The sequence below is a fragment of the Cavia porcellus genome, unplaced genomic scaffold (assembly GCF_034190915.1).
Source record: "Cavia porcellus strain 051 isolate PalLab524CR breed Dunkin Hartley unplaced genomic scaffold, mCavPor4.1 scaffold_23, whole genome shotgun sequence".
Lineage (NCBI taxonomy): Eukaryota > Metazoa > Chordata > Mammalia > Rodentia > Caviidae > Cavia > Cavia porcellus.
In genome coordinates, this window is record NW_026947506.1 from 50,982,945 (window position 1) to 51,006,623 (window position 23,679).

Here is a 23,679-nt window from a genome sequence, read left to right on the forward strand (position 1 = left end):
TGTGTGTCATCTCATCCGACTCAGTCAAGCTCTCTGTGTTTAAGCAGTAAAAATCAGTAGACTCATTCATGCTCAGGGACCTGGTGATTCATTTATTTTATGCACAAGTTCTAAGTTGTATGTCATCATTTAGCCCTCACATTGCTTCTGTGGTCTTCATGAGACTTCTGTGGTGTGCACTGGGTCTCCTGATAGAGTCCCCTAAGCCCATCAACTTTCTTTGGGATTTTATTCTTTTTTCCTTCTGACTGGTATTTGAAATGACTGATCTTTGACTCACAGATCTTTCTTTGCTTAGAACTATTTTGTAGTTCTTCTGTTCTGTCACTATGTTTTTTAGTTCTACAATTTTTATGGTGTTTATCTCCTTGTTGAACTTCTAAGTTTGCTCCTGTATTAGTTTCCTGGTATCATTTAAAAAATCTATCTGTGTCCTTTCATAGACTACCCAAATCTTCATAGACTATTCTAATTCTTTTGTCAGGTAATCTGTAGTTTTCCATACCTGTAGATCAGTTTCTGATGTTTTGTTTCGTCCTTTAAAACTTCATGTCTCTTGGATTATTAACTGTACTTGACGATTTACACATTTAAAGATGTTGCAATATTTATATCCTGGCTTAGGCAAGAAAACTTTAACATGGTCCTATCTAAAGATCCCTAGTAGACTCATCCCTATAGACCAGCATGCTGCTGGGGTATTAGTCTGTGTCATGGCTGTGTCTAGATCTTCCCCCAGTCTCAGGCAGTAAGAGGTGGGGATTTTTCAGAGGGAGTGGATCTACAGTGTATGATTAATTCATGGTGCAGTGCTGGGATTAAGGGTGTGTGATTACTAAATCAATCCACTGATTGGTTTGGCACTCCCCTAATCCCAGTAGCCTGGACACAAAGAGGCTCACCTTGTCCCTTGCTTGCTTGCTTTTGTTCTCTTCTTTTGGGAGCTGTTGGAGCTAGAAATTGACCAAAGGTGCAAGGCTGGAACGTGACAATTCTAAGAACAAAGAGTGCCCAGGCAAGCCATGTGAAGAAGCTGCTTCAGCCCAGAGAACATCCAGCCCCATGATAATCTGAACAGTGGGTTGCTAGGACAACAGGGTGACATGTGACAGGTCCCAGAAGTAAAGGGAAGGGTTCTTAGTACACCGTATAGCCTGCATCCTTACCTGCAGTTGATAGGGCCAGAAGTATTTACTTGTTCGCTTTCATATTTTAGGCATTTTAATAGGTTTATTGGTACCTTGTTACTGTTTTAGTTTGCACTTTCTCCACGACAAATGATCCTGAGTCTCCTTTCATGTGTTTTTCTGTAATTCATTTTCTCTTTTTTGTGAAGTGTCTATTCAGATTCTTTTTCAAATTTTAATTTGGGTGTTTGTTATTACTGAGATTTAAGGAATCATTTTATATTCTAGATACAAGTTGTGTTACTCAAGCTTCCATTTCTGGAACAAAATACTTGGTACCCACTACTTAAAGAAGGAGGGATTTATTCTTGAATGTGGTTTAGAGGGTTCATTCCATGGTCAGCTGGGGCCCAGGCAGGAACATCGTGGTAAAAGGAGAAATAGAGAAAGGCTGCTCACCTCACGGCAGCCAGGAAACAAAGAGCCAGGGAAGAAGTGAAAGAGGAAAGGACCAAGCACAGTCCCCGGTCACACCCCAGACCCACCCAGACGCACCAGGAAGTGTGTTCTACTGATCTCCTGGGCATTTCTCAAACAAACCAGACTGACAAATAAGATTACCCATATCCTTTATTAAATGTGGTTTTCAAATATTTCTTCCAAATCACACCTTGTCTATGCTCTTAGCAATATTTTGCATGAAGAAGAAATCTTTTTCTGTCTTTCTTTCTTTCTTTCTTTCTTTCTTTCTTTCTTTCCTTCTTCCTTTCTTTTTGGGTACTCGGGATCAGACTCATGACCTTGCACTTGCCAGGCAGGTGCTTGTAACACTGAGCTAAAAGCCTCAGCCCTGAAATGCTGATTTTAATAATCTCTGACATTATTTTTCATTCACAGGCTCTGCTCTTGATACGGTAACTCAAATTACAATGCATATTTCCCTCTAGAATTTTTGCATTTTACATCTATATCTATTATGGTGTTTGAAATAACTTTTGTGAGGGCTGCAATGTGTATGTGAGTGTTTATTATTTTATATATGGTATTCAGATGGTTAAGGCACCATTTGTTGAAATACTACCCTTTTCTGACTGAGTTGTCTTCCTGCCTTTATCTCTTCATGCATATTTGATTGTCGATGTGGAACATATTCTAAAATCTCTTGAAGCAAGGATAACAGATTTAGACCAGTTTTATTATTTAACAAGCAACTTTTTGTCTCAGCAATGGTCCCAACACTGAGCAAGTGTACACCCAGATTGCCTATGTTTTTTATTGTATTGTATTCAGTAACCTTTCCCAGGGACAACTTTTTAAATTGACAGGACAAAGGTAGGTATTTGAATTTTGTGCAAGACCTCTTAAATTCTGCACAAAGCTAATAGTGTGTCATGAACAAAGAAGATTAACTGGAAAATTCCAAGCTGGGCATGGTGGCATATACTTATAATCCCAGCACTCAGGAGGCTGAGGCAAGAGGTTTGAGGCCAGCCTGGGCTCTATAGTGAGTTCAAGGCCAGCCTGAACAGTATAGTGTGACCCTGTTTCAAAAAAAAGAAAAGAAAGAAAGAAAAAAGGAAGAAGAAAGAAAGAAAAAGAAAAAGAAAAACAGAAGCCACCAAACATCACAAGTTTTATAACAGACACACAGGGTATTGGAGCCCTAGAGTGTGTGTGATCTACTATAGGAACTTTTATATTGGCCAGGTTAATCTGGGTCAGTGCTGGCTTTTAGAGCTTTCTTTGGCAGACTTCTCACTGTAACAACTGTGGCACAGGTTTGCCACCACTTAGAGGTGAAAACTTAGACTAGAAAACTAAGTGCTTGGGATAGGGTGGGGTGTTGTTCAGGGAGAGGAAACACTCTGTTTGCTGACAAAGTGGTTCTTTACTGGGCTTCAAAGAGGACAAGAAATTACATGTGTCCATGAAAGAGATGAGGTATGAAATCCATAGGCATTTGAAGTTATTCTAAAGACAATATTAAAATAGTAACAATATCTGCTTGCAGCCTTGGAGACCCTGGGTGCTGCAGAGCACAAAAGATACAAAGCCAGGCAAGAGTGAAAATGGATGTTCAAAGCCCCGGTGGTAGCTTGGTATAGAAGGTAATGCTTGGTATAGAAGGTAATGGCTGAACTTCAAATAGTAGTAGCAGTGTAGATCAGGAGGAGTTGCTGACTACTGCAAACACAGAACGGAAAAACAAATAAGATGATTTGGTTTTCTGTTAAGTATAGAATGCTTCTCAGTAGAATAGCATGTCTGAGTTGGCCAGCAGCGAAGTATGCACCCTGGGGAGACAATTACAGGTGGATGCACCAAGTCTGGTGTTGGTAAAGGGGACAGGCTTCATGCTCAGCTGGCCCTGGATCAGAGGAGAGGAGAGCTGGATTAGAGACATGAGCCTGGCTGGGCTGTAGCTCGGTGTTAGAGCACCTGTCCAGTGAGGTCTTGGTTCCGTCCTTGGTGCCATAAAGCAGTATATATATGTCTGAATGCAGTTACACTATTATCCCAGTGTAACTGCAATTGGCATGGCCAAGTTCATGAAGGCTGAGCGAACGAAGGAAGGAAGCCATAGAGACCTCTCTGTGGATCTGGCGTGGGTGGGGGACAGCCCTCTGGAAATCACCCCAGTTGTCCATGTTACAGCTTCCTGTTCCACTCTGTAATTCGCATTACTCCGGAAGTGGGGAATTTTAGTGAACAGAACCTCTAAGTGGGGCCAACTTATTAATCTTTTCCTTTATGGATAGTAATTTTCATACTCTGTTGAAGTAATCTTTCCCTGTGTCAAAATCAAGTATTTTCTTCAGCATTACTCTCTAGTAAAAATATAGTTTCTGTAATCTCATTTAGATAAAATCAGCCTGAATCTTCCTTCATGCAGTATACATAAGGGATTATGTTTTCTTTTGTTTTCATATAGACATCCTATTGTCCATCATTTATTAAAAAAAAAAGTCTTCCGATGCATTATGTACTGCAAATCTCATTTTGTCATATTTAAAGGTTTATATACAGATGAGAGATTTCTAGAGTACATTTTAATATTAGTCCATTTATCTAATGTCATGGTAACACTGTAATGTCTCAATAATCCTTTATACTAAATATTGACAGCCAGGAAACCAAGTCTTCGTAGCTTCTACAGACAGAATGTTTGTAAGGTTTGTGTTCTCAAATTCACATGAACATAGAAATCTCTTCGTTGGTTGCTTATAAACTCTGAAACTTTATGTTTGAATTTTGTATTTAGATAATATTTTAGTCAAGTTTTGCAAGGGAAACAATTTAATATGGAAACATAATTTATAGGACTATTTTATAATAGTCACCCCAAGAGAACAAACACAAAAGAGTACATGAAATCTGTCCACACACTGAAGACCCAAAAAATTTAGCTGAGGGCTTGGATCCCACAGCAATGTCCTGCATGAGTGCAGCTGAAGACCAAGAGCCCATGACAATACACACAGCAAGTCCAATTGGAGGTCTAGAGCCCATGACAATCCCTATGCAAGTCTGCTTCACAGATCTGTACTGGAAGGCCAAAGGCCAGTGGAGGAAGCTGGAAAGTCTGTGCCAGCAGAATGAAGGATCTGTCCCAAAGGGTTTAGTGATCTGCACTGGAGCCAGGAAGCAATGCTCAAACTAAGGACGAGGGCTCCCCTGAAAAGTACCACAGCCATCCTCAGTGACAACGAGGTCCCAAGCCCCAACAATGATGAGAACAGCCAAGTTCGTATCAGGAAGCCAGCAGGACAAGCTCCTTCAGGAGAAACAACAGCATCATCTTCCTCTACAAATCCAAGAAGCAATGCTCAAAGCAAAGAGCAGAGCTCCCTCAGGTGGACCACAGCTGTGAGATCCTGAGCTCCTGTGACAACAAGAACAGCCAAGTTCATATCAGGGGAGCCATCATGACAAGCTCCTCCAGGAGAACCAACAGCTCCACTCTTTCTCTCCAGTTCTCCTTTTAGTGTTGCTGGCAGTAACCCTCAGGTGGGCCTTCCATACCCAGCACCATGCTAATTCAGTTCAGCTGGGTGTCACACGCTGACCATCAGTTGTCAGTTCACCACAGTCCACCCCTAGTCAACATGGTAACCAGACACACTTCCTTAAGCCATTGTCTCCAGTGGCAGATTTGCGAAAAGTTATCATGTCTTGTTCTATTGGATGTACACTAACATAACAACTGAATATATACAATGCTTATTGCACTCATTTCTGCACCAAAAGCAAGATATTCAGAGTGATCAAAATTGAAGGTTAAAATGCAATATTTTGACTAATTAACCTGGTTACAAACATGTCTAAAAATGACAATAAAGTCATATTTAAGAGAGTTAATCACAATCCTTGCTTCCTGTTCAGTTTTAAACACCATGGCAGGGCAAGACTAAAAAACAGGGATTTCCTGCAATTCAAATCCACTCCTCCATTCCGGTGAAATATATCAGTTCATTTTTTCATTGTCCTGTTGTTCTCAAGTACCACATTCTCCTCTGTTTCATCCTTGCAGTCCATAGCTCCACTGGAGCCTTGCTTCTGGCCAAATGTTTCAAGTCACTCTACTGGCTCCTTGTTCTTAATTTCCAACATAGATCTGGCCAAAAGCTCTCAGCAGTATGCCTACCAAGATCCCAACATAGACTGCACTGAATTTTTTCTGCCATTCAGGCAATATCTCTAAACACAAGCAAAATGCAGATGAAAATACACCACCTGGGATCCGGAAGCCTGTTCAGTTCTTCTTAGTCGAAGCCTCCTGAGCCTCATCCTAGCCGGCATTGTTCCCATCAGTGCTCTGATTTCCCAGGCTTGGACCAGAGCGTCCCCCGCAGTTTACGGTGCACAGGGGCTGCCTCCTTCGCCAGTCTCTCAAAACCCTGCCAAATCAGCCCCAAAGCTCCTAAGCCACACGGCCAGGCAACATCACAGCAATGACTCCACTTGCTGGTATCAATTTCTGTATCAGTCAGGGTCTACTAGAAGCAGGTATAATACAAGACAGACAAATGTATGAGAAATTAACAGTCTATAGCTTATGAAAGTCACTCACAGAGTCGAACAAGGAAGCATATAGATGATGTCTGCACCTGGAGACAGAAGGTTTCAGTGGAAAGTCTGGAGCTCCCAGCAACTTCCTGTGCAAGTCTGTATGAGGGACCAATGAGTCTGTGACAGAGAGCTTGAGAATTCAAGGTGGAAGCCGGAGCAGCTGTGTGGAAGCCCAGAGATGCTGTCTAAGCTGCAGGCAAAGACTGGAGCTCCTCCAAAAAACAGAAGCCGCAATTCCCCATCGCATCATCCAGGTGAGGAGCTTCCCTGGAGTGGGTCCTCTACACCCCAGGGTGTAAAATTGCTGAGCAGATTTAGCTAAGCTTCTAAATTTCTCCAAGGTGACACAATCAGTCAGCCACTTCAGAATCTAAGTAATTTATTTTTCTTGCTCATTAACATTAGCAAGTCACCTGTAGAGCAGTGTTGAATGTTGTGGAAGTCAGAGGTATACACCAACATTTTGCAGGTGAATATATCCCAAATTACCATCTTTTGTGCTGGGGAAGCGTCATGGATGGAGATGCCTGGACATACAGAGAGGGGACTCCATGCTGTACAGACAGCCAGTGCACGTCCAGAACAGACCAAGCATGTGACACAGGGACGGAAAGCATCTAGGTGAAAGATGGCAAGAGAATGTGTGTCACTTACTGCCCTCCTTCACCCTGGGAAGGCCCACACACACACACACACACACACACACACATACACCATCCATTCTCAATGTACGGTAGAAATGAACGCTACTCTCACAGCCAGTAACCAAGCCTTCCAAGTGTAAGACATGTCCCTGGGACTTCAGAGGCCCCTTTATCCTTTCCTGTTCTCTGTAAATTACAGTGCAGTTTCTAGCTTGGTTTCTCATATCCATGTCTCCTTACATCTGAAGCGTTTTCCTCCTTCTCTGCAATTACCAGACTGATACCTCAGCCCAGCCAACTTCGGCTCCTCCCACAGAGCCCAGGTCTTTGCAGAGAGACTGTGAGCTGACTGATGCTCTCTGAACTTAGGACTGTATGACTTGAAGTCAAAATTTTCTTTCACCCACACTCAATCTCACAACTGAATCCTGACCATTTAAAGGAGTGTCACTATAGCTTTCACCTTCACCTTACAAGTGACCCTGTCATGCTCTTTAACTTGACCCTGGATCTACAGGTGCCCCTTCCTCCTTACCCACGGAGGGCATTTCCTTAATCATGCAAAGATGCTGCATTTGAAAGCAAAAGCACGTGCCACTAACTTATGATGAGACCATTGACACGAACAATAGTGGAATCATCATATTCCTAACCAGCTTGGTATTCCCATGATCCTCCCGTCAATCTTGGGATTCTAGGACCTCAAGCTGTCCAGCAGGCTCTTTTCAGGCTGGGATACCTTTTCTAAGTCATTGATCCTTTCCCACTATGGCCAGATGAACTTCTGTTACTGTACTGCCCTACAACATCACCGAGGAGCCTTTTAATGATGCACTTGGCTTAGCACACCTGGGGTTGGGTTAAGGCCTTCATGCATGCTGCAGTCAGGCAGCAACTCTTCTAAAGACGGCTCTGTTAAAACATGGCCAAGTCAAATCACAACTCTAAGACTGTTGCCTGGGCTCCCTCCACTCGTGTAGACCTCATTAATACAGTCTCGAGACCCTAGGACAGTTTTTATTGTCTTCTTGCTTTCAACTAACTCTAGGTTTTCTCTCAAGTATCAGTTCTTACTTCTTCCCTCAGTGTTATAACACTATTCCAAGGAGCCTTGGAATATTACAGGACATAGTTCCTAAAAAGATCGCTCTAAGGTCTAATCAGCTTCTCTTCTCATTGCCATCTCAACTTCATAAAACGTGTTCCTGAATGAGATTCAGCAATGAGTGGTGTTGGTGCCTGCAGAGCACTTACTGTGTACCTGGTACTGTGCTAGGCCACGTGCTTCTGTTGCTCTGCTCTACCTGCACCAAGTACAAAACCTGGTTACAGAAAAGCTGGCTGAGGTCTGGTGAGCTGGCATCATTTGCTTAAGGACTTGCAGATGAAGCCCTAGTTACTTCTGTCATTTCTGAGACAAAACACACCACACCCAAAGCTAAAAGAGGAAAAGGTTAGTTTGGCTCACAGTTTGTAGAGGTTTAGGTCCATAACTGCCTGGGGAGGCAGCGTGGCATGGCAGAGGAGAAATGGTTCATGGATGGAAGAAGGCAGCAAAGCACCAGCAGCAGCCCTGCTCCTCTTCCCTAGATTCTGTCCAGGCTTCACACCGAGGGCAGGCTGCACTCACACCCGAAGGGGGGCCCCCCATTACCCACATCCACAACTATGCCAAATCAGTCAGTGGGCTAACTAAATATTCACATCCACTTGATCCCAGCATCGCAGCCTAGATCCAGCCACCACTAAAAACCCCCACTTGTGACTGCATGAGGCTCAGGATGTGCGGCCTCCAGACACAAGCCACACAGACAGTAAATGCCGAGAAGAAATTTGAGCCCAGGTCTACAGTACTCGGAACCATCCCTAAAGGGAAAACATACATACCAAAAAATATAAGGCTAGTTCAATATTTATAAAATATTTTGTTTCTTAAAGGAATTTTCCAAAATCATTATTAAAAGTTATGATTTACTTTCATTCAAATTGTAAATATAGGCATAGAAGCATGAAAAAGCTTGGAAATTACAGACTCTACCAAAATTGCTGCTTTTCTTGTAATTTTGCTTTCTTTCCCCAAATAATTATCTGTTGCATAAAAATAGATGTAGACAGTAGTTATTCATGTCTAATCAAACCCACAGGATTTTTAATGAAAAAAGCATAGTTAATAAATATCACGAACCCTGAACTTTAACTGCAGGATAATTTGGAAACAGAAACATCCCCCACACAGTAGATTCAGCCACAGAAGCTACAGTAGCTTGCTCGGTGGCAGCTGGCTGAGGATTATTTCAGGAGATGTTAACTTCTCACTAATGAAGAAATTAACAGATTCAACGTGTGTTTGATCATGAGTCCATTTCAGTTTCATAAAAGAAAAAAGTAAGTGAATGTAAGGGCCAGTGAGTTCTGTGGAGGGTGTCTAAGTTGACTGTGATATTAACATTAACAAAAAATGTGAGCTTCCCTGAGCTTTTTCCTGAGGTTGCCTCTAAGCCAGACATTACCGTTTTAAAATGACATAAAGGGACCTCATGAATAATTTGAGTTCTAACTTCATGAACTTCAATTACAAAGTTGCATAGAGTTCCACAGGATAAAATCCAGACCTGCCTAATTTACATTTCAGTCGTGGATAAGAAAAAGATAAAGAAACAAATGTCATCTGGAATATGGCCAAGAACACAGTCACAGCGGACCAGTGGTGACCATCAGGACCACGTGGCTGTTTCAGTGTTGGGCCCTTTCTGGAGCCCACTGCTTATTCCCTCTGTAGAAACGTTTTTGAAACTCAGGCCATGGTGACAAGAAGTGATGCTGTGATCTGAAGACTATCTCAGCTTCCAGGATTTCAAGTGACTTGCTTACCAGTATCCAGGGAAGAATTTTAGTGCAAGCTACCAAAGTCATGAGCAGTCTTGGCACGCTCACCTTAAAATCCTTGATCCCATGCCCTCCGTGGGAAGCATTTCGCAGCTTAGGGTCTTGAAGAAATGAAGTTTTTCTCACGTGACGTAAGTAAGCAGCGATGCCATTACGCGTTACGTGAGCAGTTTGTGCGGTCGTGCTAAGCTCCATCATGGTTCTGAAACACGTTCACCAGGGAAGACCGAGTGTTCACACCGCTTTTCTGCCATTGACATGCGTGTTTGATTTTAGCACATGTGACATGTGGAGGACGCACAGATGCAGTCAGCACTAGCTTATATAATGCATTGGAAAACAAAATTTAAAATCTCATTTTCATCAAAGTAAGTTAGTGGCTTTCTCCTACATTTATTATTTTCCTCAGTTAAAATAAAATTTCTCTGTGGAACTGTTTATGTTCTTTCAACACTTACAGTTTATATTTTCTTTTCAGCCCAAGTGGAAAATAAATCCAGGCATAAGACGGTAACTGAAAATTTTTCTCAACTCTGAAATATTCTTTCTTATACAGTTTTGTTATCTTCAAAAATGTTTTCCAGAAGTCCAGGGAGGAGGCTCAGAGAACCACGATGCCCACAAGAGAGGTGGAGGTAAGTCTTTCTGAATCCCCAAGGATTATCTTATAGTTTCATAGGCAGACATTTTAAACATCTTAAAGGACATTTGTGAGGAAAATATGTGTTTTTGTGTCTTTCAGTTATTCCTGCACTTTTTAAACAGCTAGCATTGGGCCTAGGGAAACACCTGAAAGTGTGGTAGAAAACCAACCTGTTGCTGGCTGGTGGGAGTGGAATATGGTGATTACGCTCAAGAAGCCCCAGAAAAGGCATCAGTGCGCAGCCTCTCAGTTCAAAGACCTCCTCTCCAGGTGAGACCGTGGGGGATCAACAGCTCTGAGGCTTCCACGAAAGCTTGTAGATATCACTAAGAAACAGCGACAGTGAAAGACAAAGTTCAGCAAACCTGCACATGCAGAAAATGGGTCGACGTGCACGGAGTGGGAAGCAAAGGCAACGGAGAGGCTGAAGTGTGTCTGAGGAGGGGCATAATCAGACAACCGTTCCACACACTTCAGGGGACAAGGGCCACGGTGATACCAAAGCATCATGTCTATAGAAAGAAAAGCTATAGCCAAGACCTAATTCAGAAGCCAGAAAACTGTCAAAAAATAAGATGGTAGGATTTTGTTTGGGGGTATTTTGCAAGAAGAACTTTGCAGTCCTTTCTATAAGCTCGGGCTTCAGCAGTCATGGTGGGGAAGGAAGACGAGCAGGAAATGTTTCCCTTGCACATACATTCCCTAGATACAGAGGAGTCATCTTGTCTGGCAACCGACTCCCTGCCTGGTGGGAACAAGGGACTTTTAAATGAACTGAACTTCACCTCAGACATCAGCCCTTGATTCATTGGGTACATGGAATTTTTAATTAAAATTTTCTTTCATTTCAAGCTATTAACAAAGAGGTATCTTATAGTTAATAAGGACAAGTGTTCTATAGCAGGTAAGGCAAATTTGTTTATCAGCACCATTGTATACAAGATGCAACAGTTACGAAAATATCTTGATTCCACATTGACAAAACTACCTCTCAGGCAATGTTCACAGAAACAAAATGGTTTCCAACCTTTTTCCTTCTTTTACTCTTTCCTTCTTAACGTTCAAGCTCATGGCTTTCTGCTTAAAATACTTCTTTTACACTTTACATTTATTTCTGTCACACTTCTGCAACCGCAGCAGTCGGCCCCCACTTCAGATTAACTCCAGCTCCCCTTGCTCACCCTGGACACCCTTTTCCTCAGGCTGAAGACTCTCCGCCCATAACCTTGAAGAGATCGCCTTTCTCCACACGCTTGTGCCCTGCATCCTGTTGGGCGAAGGATTTCACGCTGACTCAGCCTCTGTCTGTCTGGCGTCTGCCATGTCTGGGGCCGTCTCCCACACAACGTTAAGTGTGTGTTAACTTGAGCCTTGTGCTGTGGATTGGATACGGTCTCCAGGAGGAAATCTTTGAATGTGAAAAGACTTCCTTCCTGGGAATGGGAAACTTCAAAATCCTTATAGCTGAAAATATAAAGGATACGGAGTCCGGGTGCCCTAAACACAAGCAGACAGTAAAATACACTCCATCCTGTCTCCAAGTCTCCAGCCTGCCGCAGCTCACAGTGGAAAATAAATACATCTTCAGAAAATAAATTCCATTGTCATGGAATTAGCATGTCTGAGGCTGTTTACCGAGTAAGCACTGCTGCATTCAGCAGTAGGAGAGAACGGGCTTAAGAATCCAACAGCCCTGTTAAGGGTGATTTTTTCTGGCCAGCAAAGGCATTAGCCAGCTGCAAATTCATTTTCTGCAAAGTGAAAATACACATACGGCATTGGGTTCCTGACAGCATTGTTAGGACTTCCTCATATTCCCAACATGCTAAAGGTTCAACGTACAGTTACAAGGAAACCCTGATAGGAATTTTAAAAGTACACTTGATGGACAGTGTTTCAGTCCTGCTTAAAGGATACCGGAATCTGTTAACGATCACCTTCCCGAGGACAGATGGTTTCTAACGTGATGCATGCTGCTGTTTACATTCTTAATAAAAACCGAGCAGTTCTCTAGCTTCACCAGGACAGAAGGCCAGATGAATTCCAAACGCTACAACTCACTGCGTTTCTCTGTGCCTAACCCCGTCTTCCCTCTCCACACAGTCCCGGAGAACATTATGTAATTATTGTCATGCCCACAGAAGTCGGTCGTGGGTGAAGATCTCCGTGACGCTGGCGACCCCTCCCTGCTGCAGACGCTGGCCCGGGAGTCAGCGGCTGGGCGGGGGAAACTCTGAGCAGGGCGGTGGGTTTCCCCTGGCGAGCGCTCCCCACCCGCGGTCGGGCGCTTTCTGTCCCTCCCGCCTCTCGGAGCTGCCCGCGGCCGCTGAACCGCGCGCTCCCCGGCTCCGAGGCGGCTCCGCGGGGATAAGCGCAGGATCGAGCCTCCTGCCGCGCAGCTTCTAACTGGTAGAGCCACAGCTCCATCCAGTGGCCGCTTTCCTCGCACCAGCCCCTTGTTGCTCTCCTCTCCAGCAGTGCCTCGACCTCCCCTGCAGTCTGCAATCCCTCCTCCGGCCCAGCCGCGCCACCACCGGCGCGACTGCGCTCCGCCGTGCACCTTGGCCAGGCTCCGGGGCTCCACGCGGCGGAAACCAGGCCGAAGCCGCCGGCGCGCAGGGGGTTAAGCAGCTGCGCGAGTCCGCGCCCTGCCCACTCCGCTCCCCACTCGCGGCCGGCGCGGGCAGCCGGAGCCGACGGGGACGAGCGGCAGCCGGAGCTGCGCAGCCCGCGGTGGAGACGCCTCGGCCGGCGAGCCAGGTCCGCACCGATCTGGCCGGGCACAGGATGCAGGCGGGGTCGCGCCCGGGGTTGTGACGCGCACCCGCACCGCCCGCAGCGCTCGCGGGGCTCCGGGAGCGGCGACACATGAGCCCCCTCCTCCCTCGGGAACGATGGGGGTCCTCCTGGCGTCGCTCGCATTTGTTTATTTTTCGGCTGTGTGTGTGCAGCAAGGGCTCTCCTCTCAAGGTAAGTGTGCACGGCGGGGCACCCTGGCTCGTGAGTGTGCGTGTGCGCGCGTGTTCTTCGGACTAAGAGAACGCATAGACCGATGAGCCAGGGTCCAGCGAGTGACCGCGGGTCTGGGTCGCATGAATAATGTTCCGTTTGGCATCTTTTCCTTTAAAGTTTATTAAATTTCAAGCAAGGGAGGCTTCAGGGGAAATCGAGTTGGTGCCTGGTCATGAGCTGAGTCCCCCAGAGCGCAAGCACAGGGGTGTGTGCACGCGTGTGTATGCGTGTGCAGGGTGGCCACTCGTGCGTGCACAATCGTCACCGCCAGGACCAGTGTAGGGCTCAACCCGACCTCCGACCCGCGGGCCGGCCACTCGCCGTGTGTACCCACGCGCGACTCCGCGGGACGGCGGCGCACGTGCGTCCCGAGCCATCGCCGGACGCAGCGCCGGGGACTTCGGGCCGCAGGGTCGCTCGAGCGCCGGAAGAGCTCCGCCCGGGCCCACAGCGCGCCGCAGGGGAATCTGCGGGAGCCTCAGCCAGCAGGACGAGCATGGTCCCTCTCCTGGAGGTCGCCGGCACCCGGGCGACAGCGGGGGCGCTCTGGAAAGCAGCGGCGCGAGCCCAGGGTCGCCCCTGCAGGCCGGGCCCGGTCCTGGCGGCGCGGCTCTCAGGCCCTGAGCGACCCCCCGCCTCGCAGAGCCGAGTGCTGGGGGTGCAGGAGCCCGGCGGAGGGAAGAGGAACCGCGGCGCCCCCGACCTCGCGCGTCTGCAGCTTCGGGAAGTGTCTGTCCTTACTCCCGAGCAGTCTCTCGCCGGCCGAGCTCGGTGTCCGGCAGCCGGGGCCCGCGGTTCGCGGGGAGCAAGCCCGAGCGGCGTGAAGGTTCATCCAGACAGCGAGGCGCGCGCGCAGCCCCGAGCGTGCGGCTGCTCCACCGCCGCGGGCTGCGAGCCCCGCGCGCCCTCTGTCCGAGCGGACGGTGCGCAGGGTCCTGGCCGGGAGGTGGGGGGCCACGGGCGGCGTCCCGCACGAGGCTCGAGAAGTTCCATGGATGATGCCGGGAGGCGGAGGGTGTGCAGCCCGCGCGAGCAGGGTGGTATTGGCGAGCTCGCTAACCGCTCCATTGTTTGGAGCTGGGCAGCGACAGAGCGGTGCAGGCTCGGTGCCAGCAGGCAAAGGCCGGACGGGGCGGGCAGCAGAGCGGCCGTGCGCGGGCATCGAGGCTGGGGTGCAGCAGCCGAGATCTGGGGCCACGGAGACGGCAAAGGGACGCTTCTGTTTTGCAGCCAAATTCACTGAGTTCCCGCGGAACGTGACGGCCACCGAGGGGCAGAACGTGGAGATGTCCTGCGCCTTTCAGAGCGGCTCGGCCTCGGTCTACCTGGAGATTCAGTGGTGGTTCCTGCGGGGTCCCGGGGACGCGGCGCCTGAGGGCGGCCCGCAGGTGGGGCCCCGGCCCTTGTCCCTCCTTGCTAAATCCCTCCTGTCCTCCCGTCAGGGTCTGGATCTCCAGGGCCCAACCGCAGCCCAGACTTAGGGTGCTGCCAGAGGCCCTGAGGCGCTTCGGGGATGAAGACGCCAGGGATGCAGGGGTCACCAGGTGTTACACTGGGGAGTCCACCCCTAACATCCACAGAGCAGCAGCCCCAGTCCTGTTCCCAGCCAGAGCCCGCTATAGGGGCCTCGCGAGGCCTCCGTCCTCTTGGAGGGGCACCCCAACCCCAGGCTTGCGCTGGGCCAGCTGCGGGGTGGGTGGGGGTGGAAGAGGAAGAGGGAGGAGGGAAGTCCTGAGGCTTCTGGCTGGAACCAGGGGTTCGGTCCCTGAGCCATCAGATCGGACAAGACTGGCCTTGGGGAGAAAAGGCCTGGCCCAAGAGATGGGGAGGCCAGGGGCCCTGGGGGGCGGAGGTGCCTGCCTGGAAGCCGCCCGTCCCGCCTCAGTCCCGAGCTGTTCCTGTTTTCATCCCGCAGGCGGAGCTCCTGCCCGACCGCGATCCGGACCTGGACGGAACCAAGATCAGTGTGAGTGTGCAGAGCGGGCAGGGCGGGTCGGGCGCGCCGGGGCCCCGGGGCACCATCGCTGGAACCCCGTTAGGTGCGGAAGCAGCACTGCAATCCGACCCTAGAGGCCTCCTCCAGTGGCTTAATCGCGCCAGTGTTTCTGGCTCTCTGGCTCTCGCTGCAGAGCCGCTTCCCACCGACCTGAGGCGACTGTGTTCTTCTTGCGACAGTCACTTAGGGTGTAGGGGACGGTGGAAGGGATCGCCTCCAACAAACCCTGAGAGAAAGAGGCAGGCGGAGAGACAGACAGGGAGATAGGGAGGGCCACAGGCAGGGAGACAGACAGGGAGACAGACAAGGGAGTCTCCTCAGGGAGCAGGACATGGAGCCCCCGGAAGCCTGGGCCAGTGCTGACCCACCCACAGTGCTTCGCCTGCCCTGATGGTTCAGCTCACAACCCGAAACCACGTGTGTCCAGATGTTATGGAGGAGAGTGACCCATTGGAAGTACAAAAATACAGTTCTGCTCTACGGTTATTACTTTTAATGACTGTGTGTAAAATCAGAAAACGTAAATGGAAATCTTACTCTCTACCACACCTCAAATTAAGCCATGAGAATTAACTTTGTGTTACTCATGCAAGCTTAACTGGATCAGTAGCAAACCTTTGCTACCAGAAATGAACTAGTCATATGATACAAAAGAAAAAAGTCTGATGCCATGAATATATTATTTTTTAGGAATCTAAAAGCCCAATAATTGGCATTTAAAAAGGACAATTATATTGACACTCTTACAATAACATAGAGTGATGTAAGATCTGGGCTACATTGCAGTTAATAGTGTAAAAATATATTGTGCAAAGTATCAAAATCTGAACTATATATATTCTCAGCATGTAAGAAAACTCAACAACCAAATAGAAAACAAATTTAAATTATAACTCATGAAACCACTGCTACTTTAGAATATTTTATTCCTGTTTTTCTAAAGCACAATGTTAATAAAGTTTTATTAGCAAAAGCATGTCACTCTTCACAGACACATGCAAAGAAGAGAGTATTGGCTGACTATTGATCGTTTATTGACCTTCATCAATGCCGGTATCTTCCAAAGACAAGAAATAGCCCATGATGCAACCAGAGACACAGCAACTGCTAATAGCAGCAGCTATGCTGATAGTTCATAAGATCCAGAGAATCAGAAAAGTCCAGACACAAAGTGTTCATTCCTAGTGTATCCACAGTATGACCTTGAACGTCTGTCCTAAATGAACAACTATTAGAATTTCCAAGAAAGGTTTTAATTAAAAATCAGTAAATCAATAAAGCTCCATCCCTAGAGATGCAGGTTTACTGCATTTGCATTAAGCAAGGAAAATATTTCACAACTGCTCCCCACGTGACTCCAATGTAGTGTTGAGAATTATGGCTCAAAATAAGCCTCTGTTAGCTGTCCTGTAAAATGGGACCATAATGATAGCCATACCTGATTACTTCAAAGTTCATTAACATATTTGACCCAAAATATATGTAAGATGAACATCTGGCTTTTGTAGTATCAGTATAGTCATATGTCATTTTGCATGGAGACATTTTTAGGTATGATCTAAATATTAGAAATCATTTGTCATGTATTTACATACATCTTTATGTGTAAAAAAATTAATACTGCTTGGATTTTATTATGATTAATGGCCATCAAAATAATGACCTCCCCCTTTATTTCTTTCAAAATCAACCAAATCCTTAAATCCAAAATATTTTAAGCAATCTGTCATTCTGTCAAGCATAGATGACATGCTGTATGTCATATCTAATTACTCTTAGCTTGATTCTCATATATAATTATAATTTTATCATTTGTCTTAGTTAATTTTCTCTCATTGCTGAAACAAAATACCCAACACCAAAAACTAAGGAAGGAAAGGTTTATTTAGCTCACAGTTTGTGGAAGTTTCAGTCCCTAGTCAGCTGGTTCTGAGGCAGAGTGGCGTGGCACAGGGGCAACAGCTCATGGTGACAGAAGACAGCAAAAGCAACAGAAAGTGGGGAGCAAAAGTGGGGAGCAAGCCTCTTCCCCCCCCCTTATAGTGTACGCAGGCTATCCACCCTAGGGTGGGTCCTTTGCTCCCATAGCATCACCGCCTCTTACATGGGCTCAGGATGTTTAGGACCCTAGTTTCCAGCTGGGTCACTTAGTTAAACTTCTCAAGTTGACGCAGTATATCAAACATTACACTAATATGCGTATCAGATATTTGATCTTGCTACTAATATGGGGTAAAAATCATGAGAAGATATTAATTTCAGTTTTAAAAATCAAGTCAGTGCTTACTCACAAGCTTCTGTAGTGGCATGGGACATCTACCAGGCCTTGAAACTTTAGGTGACATTCACATGTCCAGCCCCAGCATCCCGAGACTACAACAAGGCCTTAGTGTTAGCATTGTTTTGTGAAGACACATAGCCATACCCACGTCCACTGTGACTGTGCCTTTAGTCATGATCCCAATTTGGGACACACGTGTGTCCTTGTTTAATTTGTTATGAACAACAAAACATTTTTGCGCGTGCCCACATTTAAGGGTTCCCTTAAATGGTAGCCTGCAGTGAGCAGAAGTCTTTATAAACTGTAGAGTTGGTCACCGGTTTAGGGCTCAACCACCTGAGCTCACTGCCCAGTCTCTGCGGGGAAAGGACTCCGCTCTCTGGTGGGTGGTGGGAACCATGCAGTCACTCTGCTGGCTGCATTGAGTCAGTCAAAAGTCTCTGTGCATGTAGATGCTAGGGCACAAGACTGACTAGCCCTGCAGACCTAACCTGCAGAAGTGAGGACCCCTTGCCTGCAAGAGGAGCCCACCCAGCGCTTAACTTCCCAGCACCACTGAACGCAGGACATAACAGGAGCAGAGGCATCTGATGGAGCACTCTCTCTTCCCCTGCAATTTTCCAGACAGTGAAAGTCCAGGGCAATGACATTTCCCACAAGCTTCAGATCTCCAAAGTGAGGAAAAAGGATGAGGGTCTCTACGAGTGCAGGGTGACAGACGCCAATTACGGGGAGCTGCAGGAGCACAAGGCCCAGGCCTACCTGAAGGTCAACGCCAACAGCCACGCCCGGAGGATGCAAGCCTTCGAAGCCTCTCCCATGTGGCTGCAGGACGCCAAACCTCGCAAGAACGTGTCAGCTGCCCTCCCCAACCTGGTCCACAGCTCCACCAACCAGCGAACGCATTCCACCTCCAGCCCGCAGGCCGAGGCCAGGATCCCCAAGCAAAGTCCACAATCAGGTATGGAAATCCGCTGTGAGCTGTGCTGTGCCACCTCCTGAGCTGGGCAGAAGGGACAGCGAGCAGAGTAGACAGGCTGGCCCGGAAGGGGTCACTGGGCGCACTGGGCCAGGGCAAGGTTGGCTGCTCTGAGGATGCGTTCGCCCCTTAGTGCCAGGCAGTGGGTCCTGTCTGGGCCACCTAAGAGCCGGACTCCTGCTTTTCCCTCTGTACTTACTTGCACATTATCCGAACAATAAATCCTGTCCTGCCGGGTACATTATAAATGCATGTTCATTTCTTCTACAGATTTATGTATCAATAATGACCCAAATTAAGAGGCTTTTACTTAATCAGAATGAAAGTAAGAGACACACTGTGTCACCCACGAGGGGAGCAGTCCAGGGCTGAAAGCGGCACTCTCTCCCAGGGCTTCTAATCTTGAAGGGGAGCTTTGGGCGCAATGACGGGAGGAAGCGGGCAGTGAGGTGGCCCCAGGGGTACAGGGCTTGTCCTTGTTCCCAGTCGGCTGTGCAAGTTAAAGGGGTTCTGGGTGGTGCTGATGCTTCAGCCAGCAGAGACTCTCGAGGTTTAACCTTGACCTCAGGAGAAAAGGCCTGGTAACACCAGCAGGCCCCGCAGGGAAGAAGCCAGCACAGAAACTTTACCTGGCGATCGATGAGTGGTCCTCTTTCCAGTGTGTCCCGGGAGGGTCAGTGATGCTGCTGTTGGGAATAGAAATCGTGCTTGATCGCTAATGTTTAAGGCCTCTTCATCTGTGACCAGATTTCACTTTTGTGAGTTTACATACACATGCATATCTCAGAAACTGTGGATAGGGATAAAAATCTAGATGATACAGATATGGATATAGCCTGGCATACCTGTAATCCTTACACGGTTGGAGGCCAAGGTGTAAGATCAGGAGTTCCAGCCCAGTTTGAAGAGCTTAATGACTTAGACCCTAGAAAGGATTTGGATGTAGCCCAGAGTAAAGGCCCTGGATTCCTCCCCCTGTGCTGAAATATATACATGTTTGCATAGGTAGGTGGAAATCTTGCTTGTGAATAGTATTTTTAGTAAAACGTTGCATGCCAGGACTGGAGGGGTAGCTCAGGGGTGCAGCCCTTGCCTAACTTTTACAAGGCCCTGGGTTTCATCCTGAGAATCACAGACAAACTTAAATTCATAGAAACATAGAGAAGAACAACATGGCACAGATGTCCTCAAGCGCTGGCCGTGCCGAGGAACTGGGGTGCAGATCTCAGGCTCTAGGTTGGGCGTTCCCTGGACCAGTCCTGGTTCCCGCTGTCTGTGGGCAGAAAGCAGCACCTGCTGTGTCCCTGTCCGATGACCTCTGGGACCAGCACAGCCCAGCCCTCGACGCTGCTCCTCAGTGCTCTCTGGACTCTCGATGAGAGGACAAAACCACCCGAGTCACTATCGACTCTCGCTGTCCTGTGTGCAGGGCACGCACCCCTATTTATGTCTGGGGGCCTCGCCCCTCTGCCATCATGTCTCAGAGGGAACAGCCAGACAGACCCAGAACACAGGATCTATGGCCTAATTAGCGAGGGCTCCGTGCCTCGGAAGGGTGGTTAGCCAGACAGAGGCCCCCAAGCCGCTGTATCAAAATCCGTCTGCAGACAGAAACCAGGCAGGTTACCTGGTCCTCACAGGAGGCTCTCTGCGTCAGATGAAGTATGCCGTCCACTAAAAGGGTTCGTTTGTGGGATTAAGTGACGCACTCTCAAAGTGTCTGCATTATTTCAGTATCTCTTTCTCAGCGCTGTGCTGGGAGTTAATTAAGAAACTCCAGATACTGTCAAACAATTTTCACATAGAGATTAGTGTATTTTTAGTTTTACTACCAGCTTTACCTACTATTAGGTACAGAAATCTTTTTCTAGAGTTCAACATACAAGAAGAAAAAAAATATTTTCACCTTGTATTTATTAAAAGTCCTTTTCTCTAAGATTTCTCTTCTTGAGGCAAAAGTTAATCTCACCTTTCTCAAGACATTTGAGCATATGTATATATGCATATATCTATATTTCAACATCCTGTATCACCTCAGAAGCTGGGCATCATCTTGGGTGTCTGTTTCATGCTTGGTCATACCAATGGGGCCCTCTCAAGGGTACTTACTAATCCTGCTGTAATACTCAGATCCAGCTTCATAATTCTTACAGTTGCTCATATTATGTTCAAATAAAGCTCATTCCCATGCACATACTTCATTTATGTATCCATTTTTTCATCTCCATTCCTTCAGGGAACTCCGAGATCAGGTCCAGGGATATGTGAGGTGTGTCCTTTGTTCCATCACTGTAGGGAAGCACAATGGAGGTAAATTCCTCCTACAACACATTGTTTTTATCCTGGGAAAAGCGTATCATGGTGGAGGCACAAAGATTAAAATCCTTAGCAAGCAAACGCTGGCCCCCAAGTCTCTTGTGTTTCGTGATTCGGCAGGAGCAGGCAGGCTTCCTGCGTGGGACACTGACACCAGCCTGGGCCACAAAACTCCTGGCTCACACGGCCTTCCCTGTCCGTCCCTCTTTTTACATCACTCACTAAATTATTTAAACTAAGACACTTTGCTCCTCATTCATACTGGTTTTCTGTCAGGTCAGGCCTGAGTTTCTGAAAATAACTTTACATAATATCTCCAAATTGTCTATAATGAACTGAACCAGACATTGACAGGGCAGGAAGACAGGAAGGATAACCCGTGCCTATCTGTGTATCACAAGATGGGGTGGTAACTATTGTTTGCCACCCGAGTGCTGTGTTTCCCCCAGTTATTTTTTTCCAAAAGTGTGACTATTCCCTCCTGCTTAACACTGTTTTATTTCTCTTTATAAATTCTACCATGCATGATAGGTAAATTATAAATTCTGAACTTTCTAAGTTATTTTAATTCTGTCTGCATGTCTCATCCACAATTAGAACCAAAATGAGGAAGACGGTAAAGGGAGCAGGTGACCCTTATGTGGCATTTGTGGTGAGGCACCTCTGTTCCTCCCACCACCCCTGGTTTGCTACCCCTGACGAGTGGTGTTCATGCCAAGGCTGTGGTCTTCCGCCTTTTTCTCCCTCATATTTATATAAAGCTTGGGGGGAAATGCCTGTATTTCTGTTATACATGAAAACCTAGGTGTGGGGTTACAATTATAAAAGTATTCTGCAGACCTGTTAGGAGGAAGAATCCTTGGCCCCAGCTTTTGAGTCTGGGCTGCTTTGGAGGAAGTGGCTGGGACACTGGGGACCGCTGGTGGAAGCTGGGGTGGCGAAGGTCTTTCCAGATAGGAGCCTGACATGGCTGCACAAGATATGGGGAGTCTCGGTCCCCCCAGAATGCAGGAGTTCAGTTCCCTCCTCACAGAGCACTCACAGACTTTCTTTAGGTTCCCTCCAGCCTGTGTCCCATACCTGGCACCCCAAACTCCCCTATATCCTCCTGTCACCCAGTGACCCAGTCCTCTTGGGAGCAGGAGCTAACTGTCCCTCGCCAGACCTTGTCCCCAGGTCTTTGTTCTGGTTCTTATTTTCTACAAGAGCAGGGGCACCCTAAAATCAGGCAAATAAGACTGGGAAACAGCTCCTCCCTTCCTGCTCAAGGGGGTGCACCCACTCCAACAGGGGTACTCATGTGCTCCCCTTCCTCCCTCAGTCCCTCTCCTGGGTCAGCTGCTCTGCAGAGGCACCATGTCTCCTAACTCCGAACCCCCACATCTTCTTATAGCTCACCCTGGCCATCTCCAGGCAGCCTTCATCCGGCCCCAGAACAGTCTTTCCTCTTAGCTACTGGGGCTGGTTCCCTAGTCACTGCCTCTTAGCTCTCCCCTTCTGCCTTGGGTGCCCACCCCTGCTCTCCTGTTCTCTCCCTTTCACCTTCTAGATCTTATCCACCCCTTGGTGTGACTACCAACTTTTCCTTAGAAAATTTTCCCATTCCATTTCTACTTCTGACTTCTGTCTAGAGATCTGCACAAGGTTTAATTTTCATCCCCAAACATCTTCACATGTGTGTTGCATAAGCCCAGGAGTGGATTAAAGATGGCGGCACAATCATTGACAACCCACCCATAGAGAGCTGGAGGTTGTGGTCATTGCCCTTGAAGCTCGGGCTGGCCTGTGACCGCCCTGACCCCTAAAGCATGAAGTGATGCTGTTGCCCTTGCAGGCATGGCCCTTAAGGGCACCAGCAGTGTCAGCCAGGACCTCTCATAAGGTCACCTATGGGAAGTCCAACTCCGGATAGGGGGAGGCTCTCATTGGGTGAGGTCCCAACCATGGAGCCCCCATGGGAGCGGGGAGGCCGCCTTGGACAGAGCTCCCCAGGCTTCCTGCCCTCTCACTCAGCTGCCAGCTCTCTGCAGACTCTGCCCAGCTGAACCCTGAGCTCCCAGTACTAGGAGCACTGATAATGACTGTCACTCAAGGCAGCTGGGGGAAGCATGGCTTTTCTTACTGCAGCAGACACACCCATCAGGGGCTGAAAGCTCAGATATTCAGAACAGAAGTCATTCTGGCTTTCTCACCAAAAAGAAATCTTCTTCTCCCCATGTCCCCAAACTCTTAATACTATCATCCTAGTCACAGATCTTGCAAGAACCTTGAAAACATTCTTGTCTTCTCTGTTGGACACCGTGCTGAATTAGTCATTCTGTCCTAGTGATCCTCTTCCCAAAACATCCTTGAAAGACAGACATTTTTCTATTCTGTTACCACTGGTTCCATTCTCAGCATAAGCCCTCTTGAACAGTTTTTTCTCTTCCAACAGCTCCTAATAGTCTCTGTGTTTCGGTCTCCGTACAAGGAACATATCACAAGAGCCCATGTATTCATAATTACTATTTCCAGAGCTAGACTAACCAGCTTCTGCAGCCAGACCTCCAGTCCTGTTCCTTGGGAGTCCCACCCCTCACATTGACTTCCTATTTGCCATTTCCTGAGTGTTTTTCCCACACTTCCTACCCCCTACTCTCTGCAATTGCTATTGCCTCTGTGTAGGTCTTTCCCGGGTGCTGAAATCCTACTCAAATGCAAATCCCTGCCTAGAGCTCTGATGTCC

General features: G+C 47.5%; 1 protein-coding gene and 1 long non-coding RNA gene across 10 annotated transcripts in view; one reads left to right on the forward strand and one right to left on the reverse strand.

Annotated features, from left to right (window-relative positions):
• Positions 1-4,406: 4,406 nt before the first annotated feature.
• On the reverse strand, positions 4,407-13,046 carry LOC134472536 (uncharacterized). Its single transcript, XR_010042404.1, has 2 exons — positions 9,776-13,046; positions 4,407-6,814 (listed from the first exon to the last, which is right to left on the reverse strand). It is a non-coding gene; the product is annotated as an uncharacterized LOC134472536 (long non-coding RNA).
• Vstm2a (V-set and transmembrane domain containing 2A) overlaps positions 12,549-23,679 on the forward strand; it is a 148,130-nt gene continuing 136,999 nt past the window's right edge. For 2 of the 9 annotated variants that reach the window (XM_063234370.1, XM_063234371.1), the window contains exons 1-4: positions 13,397-14,305; positions 14,613-14,770; positions 15,298-15,348; positions 18,284-18,620. In XM_063234370.1, the coding sequence (XP_063090440.1) occupies positions 13,606-14,305; positions 14,613-14,770; positions 15,298-15,348; positions 18,284-18,620 (1,246 nt within the window). In that variant the 5' untranslated portion in view covers positions 13,397-13,605. Of the gene's footprint in view, positions 13,341-13,396; positions 14,306-14,612; positions 14,771-15,297; positions 15,349-18,283; positions 18,621-23,679 lie in introns of those variants that run through there. The other 7 variants (XM_063234375.1, XM_063234377.1, XM_063234376.1 and 4 more) reach the window with 7 other exon arrangements.